The 18,227-nt window shown below is 41.4% G+C and overlaps 4 protein-coding genes across 4 annotated transcripts in view; 2 read left to right on the top strand and 2 right to left on the bottom strand.

Annotated features, from left to right (window-relative positions):
• The window catches only part of med12 (mediator complex subunit 12), a 32,591-nt gene extending 25,482 nt beyond the window's left edge, over positions 1-7,109 (top strand). Inside the window, exons 35-43 of the mRNA XM_034137765.1 lie at positions 515-880; positions 3,701-3,842; positions 3,985-4,199; positions 4,385-4,459; positions 4,783-5,012; positions 5,161-5,338; positions 5,632-5,901; positions 6,513-6,594; positions 6,690-7,109. Of these exons, the coding sequence (XP_033993656.1) occupies positions 515-880; positions 3,701-3,842; positions 3,985-4,199; positions 4,385-4,459; positions 4,783-5,012; positions 5,161-5,338; positions 5,632-5,901; positions 6,513-6,594; positions 6,690-6,727 (1,596 nt within the window). The 3' untranslated portion in view covers positions 6,728-7,109. The remainder of the gene's footprint in view (positions 1-514; positions 881-3,700; positions 3,843-3,984; positions 4,200-4,384; positions 4,460-4,782; positions 5,013-5,160; positions 5,339-5,631; positions 5,902-6,512; positions 6,595-6,689) is intronic.
• A 1,716-nt stretch (positions 7,110-8,825) lies between these two features.
• mars2 (methionyl-tRNA synthetase 2, mitochondrial) lies at positions 8,826-11,930 on the bottom strand. Its single transcript, XM_034137797.1, has 3 exons — positions 11,384-11,930; positions 10,647-10,981; positions 8,826-10,054 (listed from the first exon to the last, which is right to left on the bottom strand). Exons 1-3 carry the CDS (start codon positions 11,667-11,669, stop codon positions 8,882-8,884), a joined length of 1,794 nt encoding a protein of 597 aa, XP_033993688.1. The 5' UTR covers positions 11,670-11,930; the 3' UTR covers positions 8,826-8,881.
• A 706-nt stretch (positions 11,931-12,636) lies between these two features.
• On the top strand, positions 12,637-16,066 carry zgc:101583 (uncharacterized protein LOC494104 homolog). Its single transcript, XM_034137810.1, has 6 exons — positions 12,637-12,781; positions 13,033-13,165; positions 13,880-13,936; positions 14,245-14,335; positions 14,474-14,634; positions 14,729-16,066. The coding sequence occupies exons 2-6, from the start codon at positions 13,033-13,035 to the stop codon at positions 15,361-15,363; spliced, it is 1,077 nt and encodes a 358-aa protein (XP_033993701.1). The 5' UTR covers positions 12,637-12,781; the 3' UTR covers positions 15,364-16,066.
• Positions 16,067-16,099: 33 nt separating this feature from the next.
• Positions 16,100-18,177, bottom strand: timm8a (translocase of inner mitochondrial membrane 8 homolog A (yeast)). The gene is made up of 2 exons (XM_034137822.1): positions 17,846-18,177; positions 16,100-16,706 (listed from the first exon to the last, which is right to left on the bottom strand). The coding sequence occupies exons 1-2, from the start codon at positions 17,954-17,956 to the stop codon at positions 16,554-16,556; spliced, it is 264 nt and encodes an 87-aa protein (XP_033993713.1). The 5' UTR covers positions 17,957-18,177; the 3' UTR covers positions 16,100-16,553.
• Between the last annotated feature and the right edge of the window lie 50 nt (positions 18,178-18,227).

Below are 18,227 nucleotides of genomic sequence, written 5' to 3'. Positions count from 1 at the left end.
TTGTTAAAGTGTTTCGGCAAGTGTTAGTGTTTTGGGAAATGTTATAGTGTTTCGGCAAATGTTAAAGTGTTTCGGGAAATGTTAGTGTTTTGGGAAATGTTAAAGTGTTTTGGGAAATGTTAGTGTTTTGGGAAATGTTAAAGTGTTTCGGGAAATGTTAGTGTTTTGGGAAATGTTAAAGTGTTTCGGGAAATGTTAAAGTGTTTCGACACTTGTTAATTTGTTTTTGTTAATGTTAAATCGTTGTTGGTAAAAGTGTTTTGGTAATGTCATTTTGTTTTATAAAATGTAAATTTGTCTCAAGCTTTGTTAAAGTGTTTCACACTTTGTAATTGTCGATTGCACCTCTCAGCCACCGTACCTTTAAGAGGGGACAAACAATAAACTCCGCACTATTATAGTTTTTTTTTCTGCTAACGTTTTTATTTTCTTTATCAAACTTGCTATAAATTAAGCATTATCTGCACATGTTGATCTTGAGTTAAATAACAGTTATCTGTCTCTGTGCTATCAGGGTCTCCAAGTCTCAACAAAACAGAAGATTTCTCCGTGGGACGTCTTTGAGGGTCTCAAACACTCAGCCCCCCTCTCCTGGGGATGGTTCGGCACGGTGCGCGTCGACCGCAAAGTCACCAAATTTGAGGAGCAGCAGCGTTTCCTGCTCTACCACACCCACCTGAAGCCCAAACCTCGCAGCTACTACCTGGAGCCGCTCCCCCTGCCCCCTGAAGAGGAGGAGCCCCTGACACCCGTCTCCCAGGAACCAGAGAAGAAGATGATGGAGGCAGTGAAGCCGGAGAAGAGTGTGCCCGCTGTGCCCCCTGACTCTAATAAGAAGAAATCCAACAAGAAGAAGAAAACTCCCTCTGCTAAAACAGAGGTCAGTTGTGTTTAGATTTTAGGGATTAAAGGGACAGTTGCCTGTAATGCTTTTTATCAATCTAGATCGTAATCGGGCGAGTTGCAAAATGTTTGTGTCCTAGAGATGTCAGCTTTCTCTTGAATATAATTGAACTACATCAGTGCTTCTCACGGACCACATTGAAATAAATGTATTTATTTAAGTTTTCCGCACTCTCGCGGGAATATCTCCGCAATGGAGCGAGCTTAAGTTTTGCTTTCGATTGCATGATATAGCCCAGTGCAACACCTTCGTCACACATGTTGCCACTTGTTTGTACCATTTTCAGGCGATTTGTAATCTGTTCTAGAAAAACGATGTGTTTAAAACGTATAAAACAAACAATGGATGTCTTTTATGAACATTTACCCATGCTGGATGTAGATTTAGATGTGTTAGGAGTTAGATAGAGATTATTATCTAATATGTGACCCGCTCTATCGAAATTAGTCGGAAGTCGCAACGGCTCATTTTAAAAATAAACGTGGATTTGCGTATTTTGGATTTTTTCGGGGTTCGGGTGTTTTGTTTGATTTTAAATAAACAAAGTCTTGGCTTTCAGAATATTACACTTTTATTTCCAAAATCTCACGATAAATATATGTTTGAAGCTTGTAAAGGGAAGATGACAGACACCTCTCACTCGCACTCTGCTCCAGGGTGTCCGCAGGGTCTTAAAATGTATTAAAAGTTGATAAATCAATTTAGCGAAAATTAAGGCTAAAAGGTTAAGGCTAAAAAGTATTAAACGGCATTTTCCAAGGTATTACATTTTCTAGCTTGTTTTCAATAAGTATATCAATTGTCCAAAGAGGTTGTATTCTAAAGTTTGCCTGAATGTAATCATTGCGTAGGTGTGTAGTGTGATTCTGTGTAGTTTATTTGTGGCATCACGTTGGATTTGACATCATCTGAACAGGACATCGCACGCTCACTGACTGACTGACTGACTGCTGCTTGATAGCGCGCGAAGGTCCGTTTACGCCGGTTGTTAAACAACATCGTTATGGGGAAATGCAAGTTTGCGTCCAAATCGTTGGAAGATAAGGAGGAAGGACAATCAATACTGTATATAGTAAATGTGAGGTAAAGTGTGTCTCCAATGTAACCGGTTAAAACTCCAAGTGGCGATGAGGTCTTAAAATGTATGGAAAGGGTCTTAAAAAAGGGTCTTAAAATGTATGGAAAGGGTCTTAAAAAAGGGTCTTAAAATGTATGGAAAGGGTCTTAAAAAAGGGTCTTAAAATGTATGGAAAGGGTCTTAAAAGGTATTAAATTTGACTTCAGGATTCCTGCATATACCCTGTGCTCTTCCGCAGCGCCGCTCCCCCTCCCTCCGGCTGAAATTATGAATGTAAGGCGTATAGTAATCATAGATAACACGGCAGGGTCCGTTACAGTTTGTTTTCATCTGATTTCAAATAAACAAAGTCTTGGCTTTCAGAATATTAAACTTGTTTCAGCAAATTCAGATGATAAATACAACTTTGAAGCTTGTAACGGCATAATTACAAGCGGAGAACGGAGTAACTTGACGTCACAGCAGGCATAACAACAGCCGGTGTTTCTCGTGAGTGTTTTCCCTGGGAAACAAACACAATACACACAAACGCAAAAATACACAAACACACAAACACACACACACGCATACATACACACACACACTAGCGAGCTTCCCCCAGACCAGTAATCCAAACAAAAATATTTTCCCTCCGTACTACTTTGATCATTTGCTCCGCTAATAACCAATCAGATCGATGGATTCCAGAGAAGAGGAAACTTTGAAGGCCTTTTTCTCAAAATGATGACTCGGTGACGGTCATTATATAATGACATATTTTGCTTAATATTTGGAGTACAAAAACAATCCTGATATCATTAGAAAGCTAGGAATCTGCTCTTTCCAACAGTGCATACAAGTCAAAATGTGTCTTCGGGTCAATGCAAAGCAGGTCACATATATGCATCCAATGAAGCATTGCATGAAGTCTGTTGATGATCAGAGGTTGTTGGGGCTGCAAAAACGTTTTTTTATTTTTGTTTTGTCGGCAGACCATGCAGGCCAGCCCAATGGTCACCAAGGTTCATGTTTTAATAGCATTTTTACAAAAAAAGCCCAGGCGAGCCTAACATGTGAAAAAATGGCTTAGACCTCAGAGAGAAACTTGGGCCTGCAACCAGAGTTTTACTGTATTTTGTTTTGAAAATCCACAGCGGAGGTTTGTGTCGTACTACATGTGGTCCATTTTGCATATCTCTCAGTAGCCAACGATCTGTGAGTCTGTTAGCTTGGACATAAACTCCGTAATAAATGTAGTCTACATTTCATAAGAGGTGTAAAACCTGAGCATTTGAAATTGCATTTGAATTAAATGCTTATATAATCTGTAGTTGTATTTGTATTGTTGATTTAATGTGTGAACGAGGCGATATAGAGAAGGTTAAGCTGTCATTATTAGGCTGTCATTTGTTATATACTGTTGGAGCGGTAAGCAGGCCTATTGTTTTTGGATATTTGTGGAGTTTGAGAAACACTGAACTAGATGGAACTTAGCTTGGTATTAAATGCAAAAATAAAACATTAAAAAAGCTCAACTGCAATATCTCTCTCCAGAAATGATGACCCGGTTACTCAAAATAATCCATAGGCCTTGTGAGCAATGTAATGTAATGTAACCTGAGCTCGCCTGTGCTAGCCTATTCGTGAGCATTAGCCTTTTAGGAGTAATGTGATTTTTGTATTACTGTTTCCAGGACATATGTTGAAAAATATTGAAATGTTCTCCTTCTTCTCACTAGGACTATGTCAACCGTACACCAGGTGGTGTGGCTTATGGGACTAATATGCAACCTGAGATGATGCAGAACCATCCATATGGCCGGCTGCCGTACGGCCAGCAGAGCATGAACATGTACACACAGAACCAGCCTCTACCTCCAGGTCAGTTAATGGCATATTCTGTCATCATTATGGTCTTTGTTAGTAACAGGATGAGACACTGTTGAGCACTCATCAAGAGCTTTCCTTTTAAACAACAAAATGCCATCTGGGATTGTTGTTAACGTTGTTTGTTTTTCCACAGGAGGTCCCGGTTTAGAGCCTCCATACAGACCTGCCCGCAACCCACAGATGAACAAAATGATGCCCAACCGGCCCAGCTACCCAGGCATGATTCCCGGTATGCAGGGGGGCATGCCTGGCATGATGGGCATGGACAAGCAATACCCGATGGGTTATAAGCCCCAGCCCACCATGCCTCAGGGCCAGATACTGCGGCAGCAGCTACAGGTCAGACTGGTGAGTCGGTCCACACCCATTATAGCTGGATAGAGTTGACCATAAAGAGTAGTTATACACATATACAACATTATTATATGTTGTATATGTGTTTTTAAGTGAAAAAAATGCCATCAAATACTCTTCCACTCCTGGTAGAAGCATCGAATCTTTGCTGTTCACTGACTTGCTGTTTCTCTTTTCAGAATCAAAGCATGATCGGGCAGCAGATCAGACAAATAACCCCTAACCAACCATATACTTCGATGCAGGCATCTCAAGTAAGCCTATTTTGGTCGCCCTTTGTTTTTCCTAAGTATTGCATTTACTATCTGACACCCCTTTTTCAGATGTATGTATATATATTGTCTGACACCTTTATTTATTGAAGAATTATAAAAAGCTTTTTGAACATGTTTGTGTTCACCATGCCACCATTTTCTAAAAGTTTGCCATTTACACATTCAGTGCCGTAGTATACGCTTGGACAAGCCTTTCAGTTTTTTTTTTTATGTTTACTACAATGATATCCTGATGTTAACACTTAAAAAAATCGTCTCCTTTGTCTTGCTTTTAATCATGATCATTTTCTCTGTTTGCTCAGAACATATCTCAGGGCTATACCACATACGGATCACATATGGGGATGCAGCAGCATCCGTCCCAGGTTGGTGGTATAGTTCCCTCCTCCTATGGAAACCAGAACTTCCAGGGCACTCATCCTGGAGCCAACCCGGCTGTGGTGGATCCTCTTAGGCAAATGCAGCAAAGGCCCAGTGGTTATGTTCACCAGCAGGCTCCAGGCTACGCAAACAATATGCAGAACACACAGAGGTCAGTATTGTTTTCAAGTTAGGCTGCTGCTTTCTTAGCTGCTTAGTAGAACTTACGGTACAACTGATGTTGAGTTTACATTATAAGTGTTTGTCCTTGATTTTATGTAGACTACAAAGCTTACTTCTTCCTGTCCTGTGATCCTCAGGTTTGCCCACCAGCCAATCCAGAATCCCATCATGCACGGTCTCAGTCACATGGGAGGACAGGGTGGCCATCCAGGAATGAGGCCCAATCAGATGCTGGCAGAACAACAGCAGCAACAACAGCAGCAGCAGCAACAGGCAGCGCAACAGCAGCAGTACCTCAGACAACAAGCACTCAGAGTATGTTTGTTGATTATTCGTTTATCCAGGTGTTAAGCAAGCGGCAACCTATTGGCATGACAACTGAAGCCCATGCAGAAATGCCTTAAACCTGCAGTTTTTGCATAGCCCACAAACCAATGGGTTACTTAAGGGAGGCTACATTAGATTATTCATTTTATAGGGAACATGCAAAGTGAAAAGGAGGCCGTGTGTGTACAACTTTTTGAATTGCGTCTCCCTGAGGCTACCAAGTGTTTTACTAAAAGTCTTTATCTCAGAAACTAACAATTGATTGTTTCCTGTTTTTACAGCAGCAGCAGGCCCAACAAGCTCAACAACAGCAGCAGCAGCAGCAGCAGCAGCAACAACAACAACAACAGCAGCAACAACAACAACAGCAACAACAACAGCAGCAGCCGCAACAGGTCCAGCCCCAGCAGGTTCCTCCTCAACAGCAGGTTGCTCAGCAGCAGCAGCAGCAACAACAACAACAACAACAGCAGGTGGCAGCGGGACCACCTCAGGGCCAGCAGCAGAACCCGGGCCTGGGCATGCAGCCTCTGCCCCCCCAACAACCCATGGTAGGTCCAATCTGGAGGACGGGACATTCATTAGTGCAGTTGTTGGTAGTATGATAGTTTAAGGAGTTTTGTGATCCTTGTGAAAATGTTTAGTATTGTCTGGCACAGAATGTTTTAGTCAATTAACAAATGTGTAATAATCAATGTGTACCTTTTTTCTTTTTGTGTGGATTTAGCTTAGGTTTATTGTGTCCAGGGAACAACCATACTGTATATATTGTACTACTTTTTAAAAGATCAACTTGTAGTAACTTGATATAACAAAGCACAATATGATGCTTTAATCTCTGTGGGGAACAATAGTACATTTACCATTTTGGGATCATTCTGGAGGCTTCCTGGTTCATTGAAGACATTTTAACACATTAATTGACACCGCTACTTGACTCCAAATGTTGAAGGTCTACATGTATGGCTTGTAGACAGGATTTTCTTTTTAAAAGCCAGCTGTTAAAAATGTACCGTTTGATGAAAACTGCAAGTTGTTGAAGACAGTGTGCTACAAAACTTTGGAATACATTTAGCACAACTTGTGTATATGTGCAACTAGTAGGTAATGGGAGAAAATGTCAGAAATTGCCTCAATAGCAATGTGTGTATCTCTCTTTCAGTTCCCACGACAGGGAATGCAGCAGACTCAGCAGCAGCAGCAGACTGCCGCTCTGGTCCGACAGCTGCAACAGCAACTTTCAAGTGAGTCAGAAACTTTCAAAACTCATTGTCTCCATCGCTGTGTAATATGAGCAACAGATTTAAGGTTTATAATAAAACCTTCCCTCTCTTTTCAGATACAACACCAGGACAGGGCGCCAATTCATATTACTGATCGTGCGTGTTCCTAGTAGTATGTGAAGAATAGGCCCTTATTATGTGAAGAGGCCCTGCTCGTAGATTGGCAGATGAATGTGTCCAGTCCCGTGTAGGTTGTTAGGCGGGGAGACTGTTTGAGGCACAAAGGACCATGAAACCACATCCCTTCTCCACAAGTGATGTCAGCGATCAGAAAATATCTTGACTTCAGTCGTGTAATTATGGATTATCAAAGGAGGGATCCTGCTCTGAAGTAAACAGATAATGGTAATAATGGAAAAGTCTATGTAAAAAAGTACCAGAAATTATAAGAATAATGCAATTTTTTTATTTTATTTCAATTTGTACAATTTTTTCAGTTTCGTGTATTTCTCATTAAAAAATCATGTCAGTTTTTATGTCTTGTACTTGTGTTAGCTGCCTGTTTACTCTATATGAAAACAGTCAATGGACTCTTGCATGATAAAGTTGGGATGAAAGGATTTGTTCTAACAAGTATGTTGAAAGGCAAAATACTTGAATAACTTACATTTTCTGTTGAGACATTGGTTTAGTCATGATACATTGATCCAGTCATGATACATTGATCCCATAACTTAAAGGTCCCATGTCATGCTTTTCCGGTTATTACCCGTCCACTTGTGTGTTATGAATGTTTTTATGCATGTAAACGGTCTGCAGAGTCACAAACCCTCAAAGTACACCCTGTAGCGAGTAAAACTCTTAACACAGAAAAGACCTGTCTATGCTGCCCCAGAACGCCTCGTTGGAGATTTCTCTTTTTCTTCCTGGGTACAGTGACTTGCCCATACCCAAATGGACCCATTGGTCCAAATGGACCAATCCGTGGAGCCGTTACGTTAAGTCCGTGGATTGGTCCAAATTGACCAACCCGCGGACTTCCCCACACACACACACACTCAATCTTTTCTCAGCTGCAGCTCCGATGATTTCTCCTCCCTGAGACGGCGGGAGGCTGTGAGTCGGTGTGTGAGCACACACACAAACTCCCAGCCAGGCTGCGGGTGTGTGTGTGTGTGTGTGTTCGGTCTGGGTTTCGCTGTCTCGCAGACGGCCACTGGGCTCATAGGGAGGGAGGGAGGGGGGGGGGGGCAAGAGCTCCAACAAGCCGTTTAGGACAGAGAGTGAATACACATACTATACAGCAGGGCTTCTCAAACTCCGGGCCGGATCCGGACCGAACTGCAAATCAATCCGGACCGAACCCTGTGTCCCATTATAAATAAAAAAATTCTGATTCTGATAAATGAATGTACATCATGTACGCGCGTCTTGTGTCTAACGCGTTGTGAGAATGAACGTGCATATATATTTACTTGTGTGCGCGAGCATGACACGCATAGCAGACCGCAAGTTAACCTTGACATACTGTATGTATGTATTGAATGTGTGTGTGTGTATACAGGGGCGCCGTTTACCGACAGGCAAGGCAGGCAAGTGCTTGGACCAGAAGGGGGCCCCCAAAGAAGGTAGATTAAGAAGGTCCACAGCAACGACAACATGAAACACCCTTTAATTTACTGCAACGACATGTCGGGGAAACTCCATGCATAGAGCGCCAAGAAACTGCTTCTTAATTTCAGTTTCGTTTCTCCGCTTGGGGGGGGAAGGGGACTTTACTGGCATTGATCCGGACCAGTGACCTTGTATAAAGTTCACAACTGGACCTTTAATTAAAAAGTTTGAGTACCCCTGCTATACAGACATGCTGTATGAGAAACCAATGCGATTTTGGAAAATTGCACAATATAAATCTATTTTAGTATACCTCAACAATGGAATTATGATCAGTAGAAATGGCCATGACATGGGACTTTTAAATTAAGGTTATAAACCGGCAACTGAAGAACATAAGAGTCTTGGGAAAAATAAGTTTATATCTTTTTAGGTTTAGGTTTACTTATATCCTTTGCAGACATTTGACTTGACATAAAGAAGTCATAAGCACAGGTGTCAGTTATAACATTAACAATGGTGCCATTTTTTTTTAAGTGTCCCAGCAAGCCAGTGCAACTGCCTGCATTCACAATACCAGGGCCCCGAAAACGAAGCAGCTAAGTGAATCTTGCGGATATATACCATCAACAGCCACAGAAGTTTTATTTCTTTATTGATTAAATCAGTACAGGAAATAAAACTGTTCCTCATTTCACTTTTTAGCCTTCTTTGTTTTCTTATGGTTTTGTTTATCTATATCCAGATTTTCCAAGCGAGTAAAAAGCACTCCAGTGTCAGATCCTAGGACTCTCCCTTCAAACGGACAGTCCATTCCCCTAATCTTTGGCAGGAAGTTCACATCAGCCAAGCCCCTCTCGTCTGGTTGCACCCCGAGTCTGGAGAGCAGTTTGTCAGAAATCTCCGGCACTACAGGCTGGAGGAGTGTGCCATAAATCCTCAGGCATTCGAAGGAGACATGGATGATGGTGTCGAGCCAGTGCTGGTCTGTAATGTCACTCCTTTCCAGCTTCCAAGGTGCATGGCGCTGAATAAACCCGTTGGTCTGCCTCACACAGGCACTGATGGCCTCCAGAGCTTTGTAAACATGCATGCTCTCATAGTGCTGCTCCACCACAGCAGGGAGGTTTTTCACAGCCTCCAACATGTGGTAGTCTTCACCCACAGCCCTGCCTCCCCGTTCACTTGGAAAGGACTGAGGGCAGAAGGCAGTGTAGACCTGAGCTGGGTTTAGAGCTGGAGCTGTGCAGCGGTTCAGAAGACCGCCCAGAGAATCAGCCAGCTCTGTGTTTAGCAACTTGAAAGCTTTGTCGTCTGTGTAGTCACTGTCCGAGTCTGGGACACCCTGACGCAGAAGAAAGTACCGCATACCATCAGTTGTGAACTGTTTTGAGCGTTCAAGAGGGTCCACCACATTACCCAAACTTTTAGACATCTTCTTTCCTCCTACGGTCCAGTGAGAGTGCACGTAGATTGTTTGTGGCAGCGGCAGTCCAGCTCCGAGAAGAAAAGCTGGCCAGTAGACGGCATGGAATTTTAAGATGTCTTTTCCAACTATGTGGTGGGCCACGTTCCACCAATGGTTGTGTTTATCTGGATAGCCAGCCACAGTGAGGTAGTTCACAAGAGCATCCAGCCACACATAGATGGTTTGTTCAGCATCACCTGGGACCGGGATGCCCCACTGAAGGCGGCTTCTCTGGCGGGACACTGAAAGGTCAGGAAGGTCATCCTGCAGCCACTTGAGGACAAACTGGTAGAAAAGCTCAGGCTGTATAGCCCGGGGATTTCCTTTGAGCCAGTCGAGCAGCTGAGAGCGAAACGCAGACAGACGGAACATGTAGTTCTCCTCTTTCATCCACTCCACCTGCAGAATAATGGAGATTTGGTTGAAGTTCTCTTGATGGAGTAAAACTGACCATTTTCTGGAGGTGTGATTTGATTTCTGCCTAAATAAATAGCTCCACATTTGAGTTATTCTATTTTATTTTATTTTTTACCAGAGTTAGATACCGTGCCACGCTACATAGTGGGTTCAGAGGTGCTGGTAGGCAGATTTAGCTTTGTATAGAGGCTAGCTAGTTTATATTACTTCCAAGTTTATGACACAGATGACCGATCGTAAAACAAGGATGCTCAAAATCATTATACCAGAGTCTGAGGTGTCTTGGGTTTAATTCCCTTTAACAAAACAGAAGACAATATATATACATGGAAATTCGACTGTTATTAAATAGCAATATATGTGTTTGTCTTTGCCAACACTCAAAGCACTTGTGTAAGACCCTGCCTGCCTGGTTAACACCGTAATATTTCAACCCCATGCCCATATTCTTTTATTGCAGTCTTAAAGCCAAGACCTAAGTGTGTTACATCTGCAGTTCTCCTTTAAAGTTTCTACTCATTCATCTCCACTAAAATCACACTCATGCCATCATCCCAATTTAGCTTCAAACTACCTTGTGGCCACTCTCCAGCGATACTTTGATCTCGTTCCCTGATGAGTCCACAGCGTCCCCGACCTGCAACGCCGTGAGGAAGCTTTCATCTTGGGTGGAGTACCAGCCTTCATAACTGCCCTTGTAGATGAGCCCTTTGTTCCAGAGCACTGACCAGAAGTGTTTCACAGCCTGATGGTGTCTCTGCTCAGTGGTTCTTATGTAGTCTGTATACGATATGTTGCAGCTGTTGAAGAGATGTTTGAATCTCTCAGACACATCGGTGCAAAATGTCAGGGGATCCTTTCCTGCAGCTTCAGCAGCTTGTTGGATTTTCAAGCCGTGTTCATCTGTGCCTAAAATGCAAAATAATGGGGAATATTATTATTGATTGCTTGGTAAATCATTAAGACTATGAAATGTCAAGAAGATGTGTGCCCATTTAAATGTCCCAGAGTACAAGAGGATGTCTTCAAATTGTCTGCCAAACAGTCGCAAACCCCAAATAATTATTTTTTGAAAAATCCAACTAAAAAAATCGCTTTCTCTTAGGATAAATCAAAATACTATATATTCTCTACCAGGTGCAAACTAATCTTCACTAAGGAATAAGGAATGGCATAAATGCACATACATAATAGTGCACAGACATTAAATATAAGTTTTAGTATAATGTAGAGATGTATAAAACAGGACTTAAATACCAGTCCAATAAATACTGTTAAATAATCATTTATTTTGGACAATGGAGGATTTACCTGTTGCAAACTTTGAGTTGAAGCCCTGCAGTAGCTTGTACCTGTGTAAGCAGTCAGCTATCACAGCTGAATACAAGTGTCCTAAATGAGGAGAGGCATTGACATAGAAGATGGGGGTCGTTATGTAGTAACTCCTGTCGTCTTCGCAGGAAACAGTGCTTGCATTTCTCAACACAGAGATCGTCTGATGTCTGTATAGAGCTGAAACCGGTGAGACAAATGCACTTTGTTGCAGTCTGTGAATAGCCTTACAGCTTCTAGTGACAAGCAGAAAAGGGGTCCTCATCTTTGGAAAGCATGCGATTTTCACGTGTAGAAAACCAATAGAGTGAAGAAATGATTTGGTAAGTGCTAGCCATTCGTTTAGCTAGCTACAATGTGAAGTTTTTCGCACTAAAACAGATCATCTGAGAAACACAACAACTGTCGGGACAAATACTGGTAGTCCTAGTTAATGTTACCGATTTATTTTTACAGGAATCATTTAATGCAAGGCTTTTTCCGTCATACCAAAAGCACAAGAGTTTTGCTCGCTTGTCAAGGTTAGCTCTTCTTCCGGTTTCTATAAACAACAATCCCTCGCCCAATCAAAACACGTTATAGTGCGCAACGATCACCAACCACCAATCAGATTGCGAGGGCTCGCTTTGCATCATTCTGCTCATTGCTCAACCTTACTTTTTCAGATGTTACATTTAGATAGATAGATAGAATCGGAGGGATGAAACCCTCTTTAATGGTCACACATGCAGAACACACAGCACACACACAGTGACATTTGATTTCATATTTAGCCAACCTGCAGCAGTTTTAGGAGACAATCATTAAGACAGAATTAAGCCCATGGGTGCGCACATTTGAAGGAACAGGGGAAGGTCCTTTTCTTAAAATAACTTTATTGGAATAGTACAACAATTGTAGAACAGTGACAGAATGAATATCCCACTATTATGTTTGCTGGGAGAGAAAATACTTCTCCATATTCGCCAAGGGTATCAGGCACCAATTACTTTATGGTAGGGTAGGGCAGGGCAACAGACTAGTTGACTAGTGCAAAAAGTGCAAATTCCAAAAAAAGGCAATTTATTTTCATCATCTGCTATAGCAGACCAAATACACACAGATGGGTAGTGTATATTAAAGGCAGTAACTTATATTATGTCTACAAAACTAACGTAAATCTCCATCATAATACAAATGGATGGAATGTGCATGGAGACGCTAACGGGGCTCGTCGGGGCGGGACCTGGCACGTGACTGGTGCGCGGCTCTGTAAGACACAAAGCCACGCCCATCTTCATGAACGTTTTGAGGAAGTCCCGTGACGACCAGCCAATCAGCTGCTCCACCTCCTGATGTCAGGCAACGACGACGAATGGGGTTGACGTGACAACAGAGGTAAAACATTAAACAAACTGTAATTTTAAGCGGCATTTTAATATGGTATTAAAGTGAATAAGTAAGATAAGTCAGGTTAGTCGCTAGTTATAATTGTCATGGTATCTCTCGCCGTCTTCAGTTTTAACATCGTTGAAAGTCAGTGAGACTGAGTCAGCCCATCATGTGATGTTAACCATCGGGTGCCTTCTGTTGCTCCTCGACTAAATGAAAACAGTTATTTACGGAAGCAACACTGTATCCTGTTTCAGATGGACGGGAACCGTAAGGATTTTTACATCGGTCTCTCTCTGGCTGTGAGCTCCAGTGTTTTCATCGGTACAAGTTTCATCCTAAAGAAGAAAGGCCTGCTGCGATTGGCCAGCAAGGGTTCAGTGCGAGCAGGTACTGTGATCTTTATCAAATTTCAACACAACTTTATTTATAAATGTTTTGGGTGAGAGTACCAATATGGTGGTTTGATAACTCATTTGTATGCAGTGCGGAAGTGCCACGGTGAAAAGTAAACATTCTCAGAGAAGTAGTACAAACCATGTCCAAAACTTCTCTATAATTAGACTCAACTAACTCATGACTGTTGAAAGATACTCTGACTGATAAAGGGCAACTCGTGTAACTCTTGCAAAAACTACGATTATGAGAAACAGAAACTGTTGTTCAGGCTCTTACATTGGTTGTGAAATTATATTAATATCAAAAGTGCTATTTGTTTAAGATTTGTTTTGTTTTATATTTGTGTTGATATATATTGTTGTATATATTTTTCTATCCAAATGATGGTCACCTGCAAGGACAAGGGTGTAGGAGGGTTAAAATGATGTGTTATCTATTCAAACATTCAAATGTCTGTATTCTTGTGATGTAAAACTTAACTAAATGTGTTATTTTTTAAGTAAAATTAAAGCAATAATAGTGTCGAAGAACTGCCCCTGTCAGTGTCACTAGCCTTAAGGGTTGACTTTCCTTGGGATATGAAGTGTCTTTATTGTTTAGGAAGCTAATTACCCTCTAACATTGAATCCGTTAGAATATATTTTATGTAAGAAACTTACATTTTGATACGAAATGTACTTCAGCTTTGTTTTCTGTATCTCACAGGTCAAGGAGGGTATACTTACCTGAAAGAATGGCTATGGTGGGCAGGACTTATTTCAAGTAAGTGAACAATTGACAAACTTAGTTCTGCAAAATGTGTGATAGTGTCAGCTGCTATATGTTGCTTGTTGACACCAGCCATGCTCAGAAACATTGTGGTCTTTGTCTTTCAAAGTGGAAATGAGGCTGTTGTGGGTTTGGTATTTTTGCTGGCGACGTTGCTCTTGATGCAGCACCCACACTATCTTTGAAGCACACATTCCTACAAAGAGCACATTTGCAGTGCACGTGGGTTGAAAGACAATACTCTTTTTAAACCACCAGCGGCTATGAATTTGTTAACACTGATGGTCATGTTTATATTCTAGTGGGAACTGGAGAGGCCGCCAACTTTGCTGCATATGCATTTGCTCCGGCCACACTGGTGACTCCTCTTGGAGCATTGAGTGTACTTGTAAGGTGATTGTTTTTTTCTTGTTGCAATTTTTCATGGCACTGATGAATCAGATACTTCTATGTATCCCTGGACTGATCTTTTTAATGTGTAGTTTCAAATGTGTCTTAACTCTCTGTGTCATAATTTGTTTTCCCTTACAGTGCGGTGCTCTCCTCTTACTTTCTGAATGAGAGGCTGAATGTGCATGGGAAGATCGGCTGTTTGCTGTGCATCTTGGGCTCCACAGTGATGGTGATCCATGCCCCACAGGAAGAGGAGGTTGTCTCCCTCAGTGCTATGGCTGAGAAGCTCAAAGACCCAGGTAGGACCAGCCCTTCATTAGTGTGATCTCATTAACCATGGTGTGACAGATTGTCTTTTCATGGTACTAACTCATTCTTGAATGCTCCCACTAGGTTTCATTGTGTTTGCTGTGTGCGTTGTTGGAAGCAGCCTGGTTCTTATCTTTGCCGTGGCTCCGCGGTTTGGACAGAAGAATGTGCTGGTCTACATCCTGATCTGCTCTGTGATTGGCTCCCTGTCTGTGTCTTGTGTCAAGGGCCTGGGCATTGGCATTAAGGAGCTGTTTGCTGGGACAGCAGTGCTGAAGGAACCCCTGTTCTGGTCCTTACTCATCTGCCTGGTAATCTGTGTCAGCGTTCAAATCAGTTACCTGAACAAAGCCCTCGACATCTTCAACACCTCCCTAGTCATTCCCATCTACTACGTCTTCTTCACCACCTCCGTCATGGCCTGCTCAGCCATTCTCTTCAAGGAGTGGTTGAGAATGACCACTGACGGAGTAGTTGGAACAATCAGTGGGTTCCTCACCATCATTTTTGGGATCTTCCTCCTCCATGCCTTTAAAGACATTGTATTTAGTTTTGAGTCCCTCCCTCTCTTCCTGAGGAAGGGTCCTCAGGGCTTTCCATGGGGGCCCCAGTCTTATGTGGCTCTTCCCAGCCACGACACACAAGCAGAGGATGAGGTAAAACTGCCCAGAGAGGGAAGCTCTAAGGGGGGGTGGGGTACGCACCAGAGAACTCCTTAAGGATAGTCTTTCCACTATTGACAAAAAATGCTTATAACAATCCTAAAGCTTTACTGCACATCACAGCCATACAATGTGAGAAATTAGTTACTAATAGTCATGTTATAGTTTTACATAATGCAGTATGCACTGGATGAACATAGTTGCCTTAAGTGAGAATAATATTCTTGTCAGCATACTGGATTTTATATTAAATGTTTCCTAGTTCAACATGATGGTGAATTCACTTTAGTAAAAAAGAAAAGCCAGATAGAATTATGATCTGAAGTATAATGTAGGTTATAACTAATTTGTTGCACTGCTCTGTACATTTTGTATTGTTTATAGTATATTAAGTTTAAAAATAATGAACATTGAATAGCCTGCATAAACCAAGTGTGCCTTGCTACTGTAAACAATAACCGTATTCATAGGTTAGCACTTTTAAATAAGCATATATTGAACACATTTATGATTTATAGACAATGCAAAAGCAAGAACAAAAACTACCCTGAATGCATTTCAATCATCCGTTGATGAAGTTTGAGTAATACTTTGACCTGTTACTGTAATACCTCATTATTGTATACAAACTGCACCAAAGAATGTTTTTTTTCCCTGTGTGGATTAACTTCCAGCATGTGCCAAGCTGTTACATATCTATGATGTAAGAGAACTTTGTGTGTGTTTCATAATGCAGATTAAAAACACAGCTACAACATGACTTGACTCAGTGTTTCCAAAAGATAAGACAAGATGATATGGCATTATGTTTATTGCATATGTACAATCCAGAACCTCACGCCTTTAGGGTCAAGACATCTGTTACTTCTCTTAAATTACAGCAGGTTGTGTGTTGAGTCCTTGTGGTTTTCAAAATCAGACAGGTGAGTCTGAATGTCCTTGTGATGCGTGATGCTATCTACAGTAGCCCACATTCAAGCTCAGTATCCCAGTTTAACCAGAGGCTTGGAAAACAGAACATGAGGTCACTGCTAGCAATAGATCACAATCTGAGCATTTTGCCTTAAACTCTAAACTTCTGCATCCATACGTTGTGTTAATCTGAGGCACTTGTAAGAAATGTAACATTTATTGTTTTTCCTTTTTCCAGTTGAACAATAAGTTCATTACAGACGGCGGTGTCAGCCTCTTCATGGAGCCGGGGTCACGTGCATGTGTCTCATCAGTCCTTTCAGTTCAGACAGTTTTTATTCCAACATGTTCTCAGATTTAAAGCCCTTGCTCTGTTCCAGCCTATTTAGGATGAAGTTGCTGGTGTCTATAAACCGCTCCACGCAGTTAACGAAGCACATTTCTGTCCTGGAGTCCAGTTTTGGACCGGGCTTATCCATACATTTGTCCTGGAGACAGAGAGACAAATTAAAGCAATGTGCAACAAATGGTATACATCACAGTTATCAGAAGTGGTGTAACGCACTTAACATTAAGAAGGGATTATCTTGCATTAGTGCATTTCCCCAGCACTGAACTCAACTATCTCTGTCAATTTTTTATGTACCAAAACGCTCCAACTACTAACAAGGTGGAGTTCAAACATAAACTGGCGAAAAACAAGGCTTTTTCTTATAGGTTTTGCATCAAACAACATTAGAGACATAAATCTTATAATATTCACAAAATATATCCCACAAACGTGTAAATATCTATGGGTAAGATTGGAGAAATTATGATTTGTCTGTTTTATCATTGCCCATTATGTATAACATTTTGGAAAGACTGGTCTTGATTTAAGCTTAATAGAAATTAAAAGTTTACATACAAAAAGCTGCATTTCTTAATTCAACACCATATTTGAAGTGGTTTTTCACTTAAACTGAATGATATTTAGGTATTTTAAATTTGAAACAAATAACGAAAGCATGTCGGTCAGTGGCAAAACATATTCAGATCTTTATCTGAAGAAGTGTTTCACCTAAAAGTGTTTCTCTTGTATTTGTAGTGTTCTGAAGCAGCTAACTTTTGTTTCTTTATTACCTGAACTGACTGCCTGTTTACTTTCAGTCCAGTATCATAACATGTTTACAATGGACGTAGAAAACGTTTAAATTCTACTTGTCCACACTTCTCCTTCTCCGTTGCACTGACGTTAGCTACAGCAGGCCGGGGGAGTGACAGTGGCTCTCCAGGGTAATGTTATTCAATATTTTGTCTTACTAATATGTATTAGTTACACACAAATAGTACACACTTCTAAGATCACGGCGACATTTGAAGATAACACCTGCAGCATCATAAAAAGGTAGAAACGCTTATGTTTCACATGCTGTGCAGGGAGAGCTATTTGACCGAAACCCGGAAAGACATGGAGTGCACTGGGTCACAAATGTGGCATGAAGTACATTTCAGGACAATATTGACTAAACTAATAAAACACATGCTTCAATGTCGACATTAGACAGGCTAGCTAACAGTTGTAGCTACAGACAATATGTAAAAAGTTCATTGCAGAGCTGCACTGCTAGCTTAAAGCTGATCTTACCCAGCAAACCCCAGTCATCTGATGCACCAGCTGCTGAAATCTTTGTTTCTGAGTCTCGCTTTCGATGAAACGCTGAAGCTGAGGGTCCGCTGTAGCTCCCTGGCTGTTCATATTTCCCTAAAAAGCGGCCGTAAGAGCAATATTCATCCAAATATGTAAGCCTTGTGGCTCTGTTGCTGACCTTCACGTGTATGTATGGACGACAGGATGTAGGAATTACTTCAACCAATCACAGAGCACGTTCTTCAGGTGATTGTCGTCATAATTCAAGCGTCATTTTTCATAACGGCCATTTTCAATACATTACCCTTTGGTTTATTAAACAAATAATACCACTTTATCTGAAAGTATTATTGCTATTTTGGATTATAATGTTGGATCA

Source organism: Trematomus bernacchii, unplaced genomic scaffold (genome assembly GCF_902827165.1).
Source record: "Trematomus bernacchii unplaced genomic scaffold, fTreBer1.1, whole genome shotgun sequence".
In the NCBI taxonomy this organism is placed as follows: domain Eukaryota; kingdom Metazoa; phylum Chordata; class Actinopteri; order Perciformes; family Nototheniidae; genus Trematomus; species Trematomus bernacchii.
Note: the sequence above shows the minus strand (reverse complement) of the source record. Positions and strands in the feature narration are given on the sequence as shown.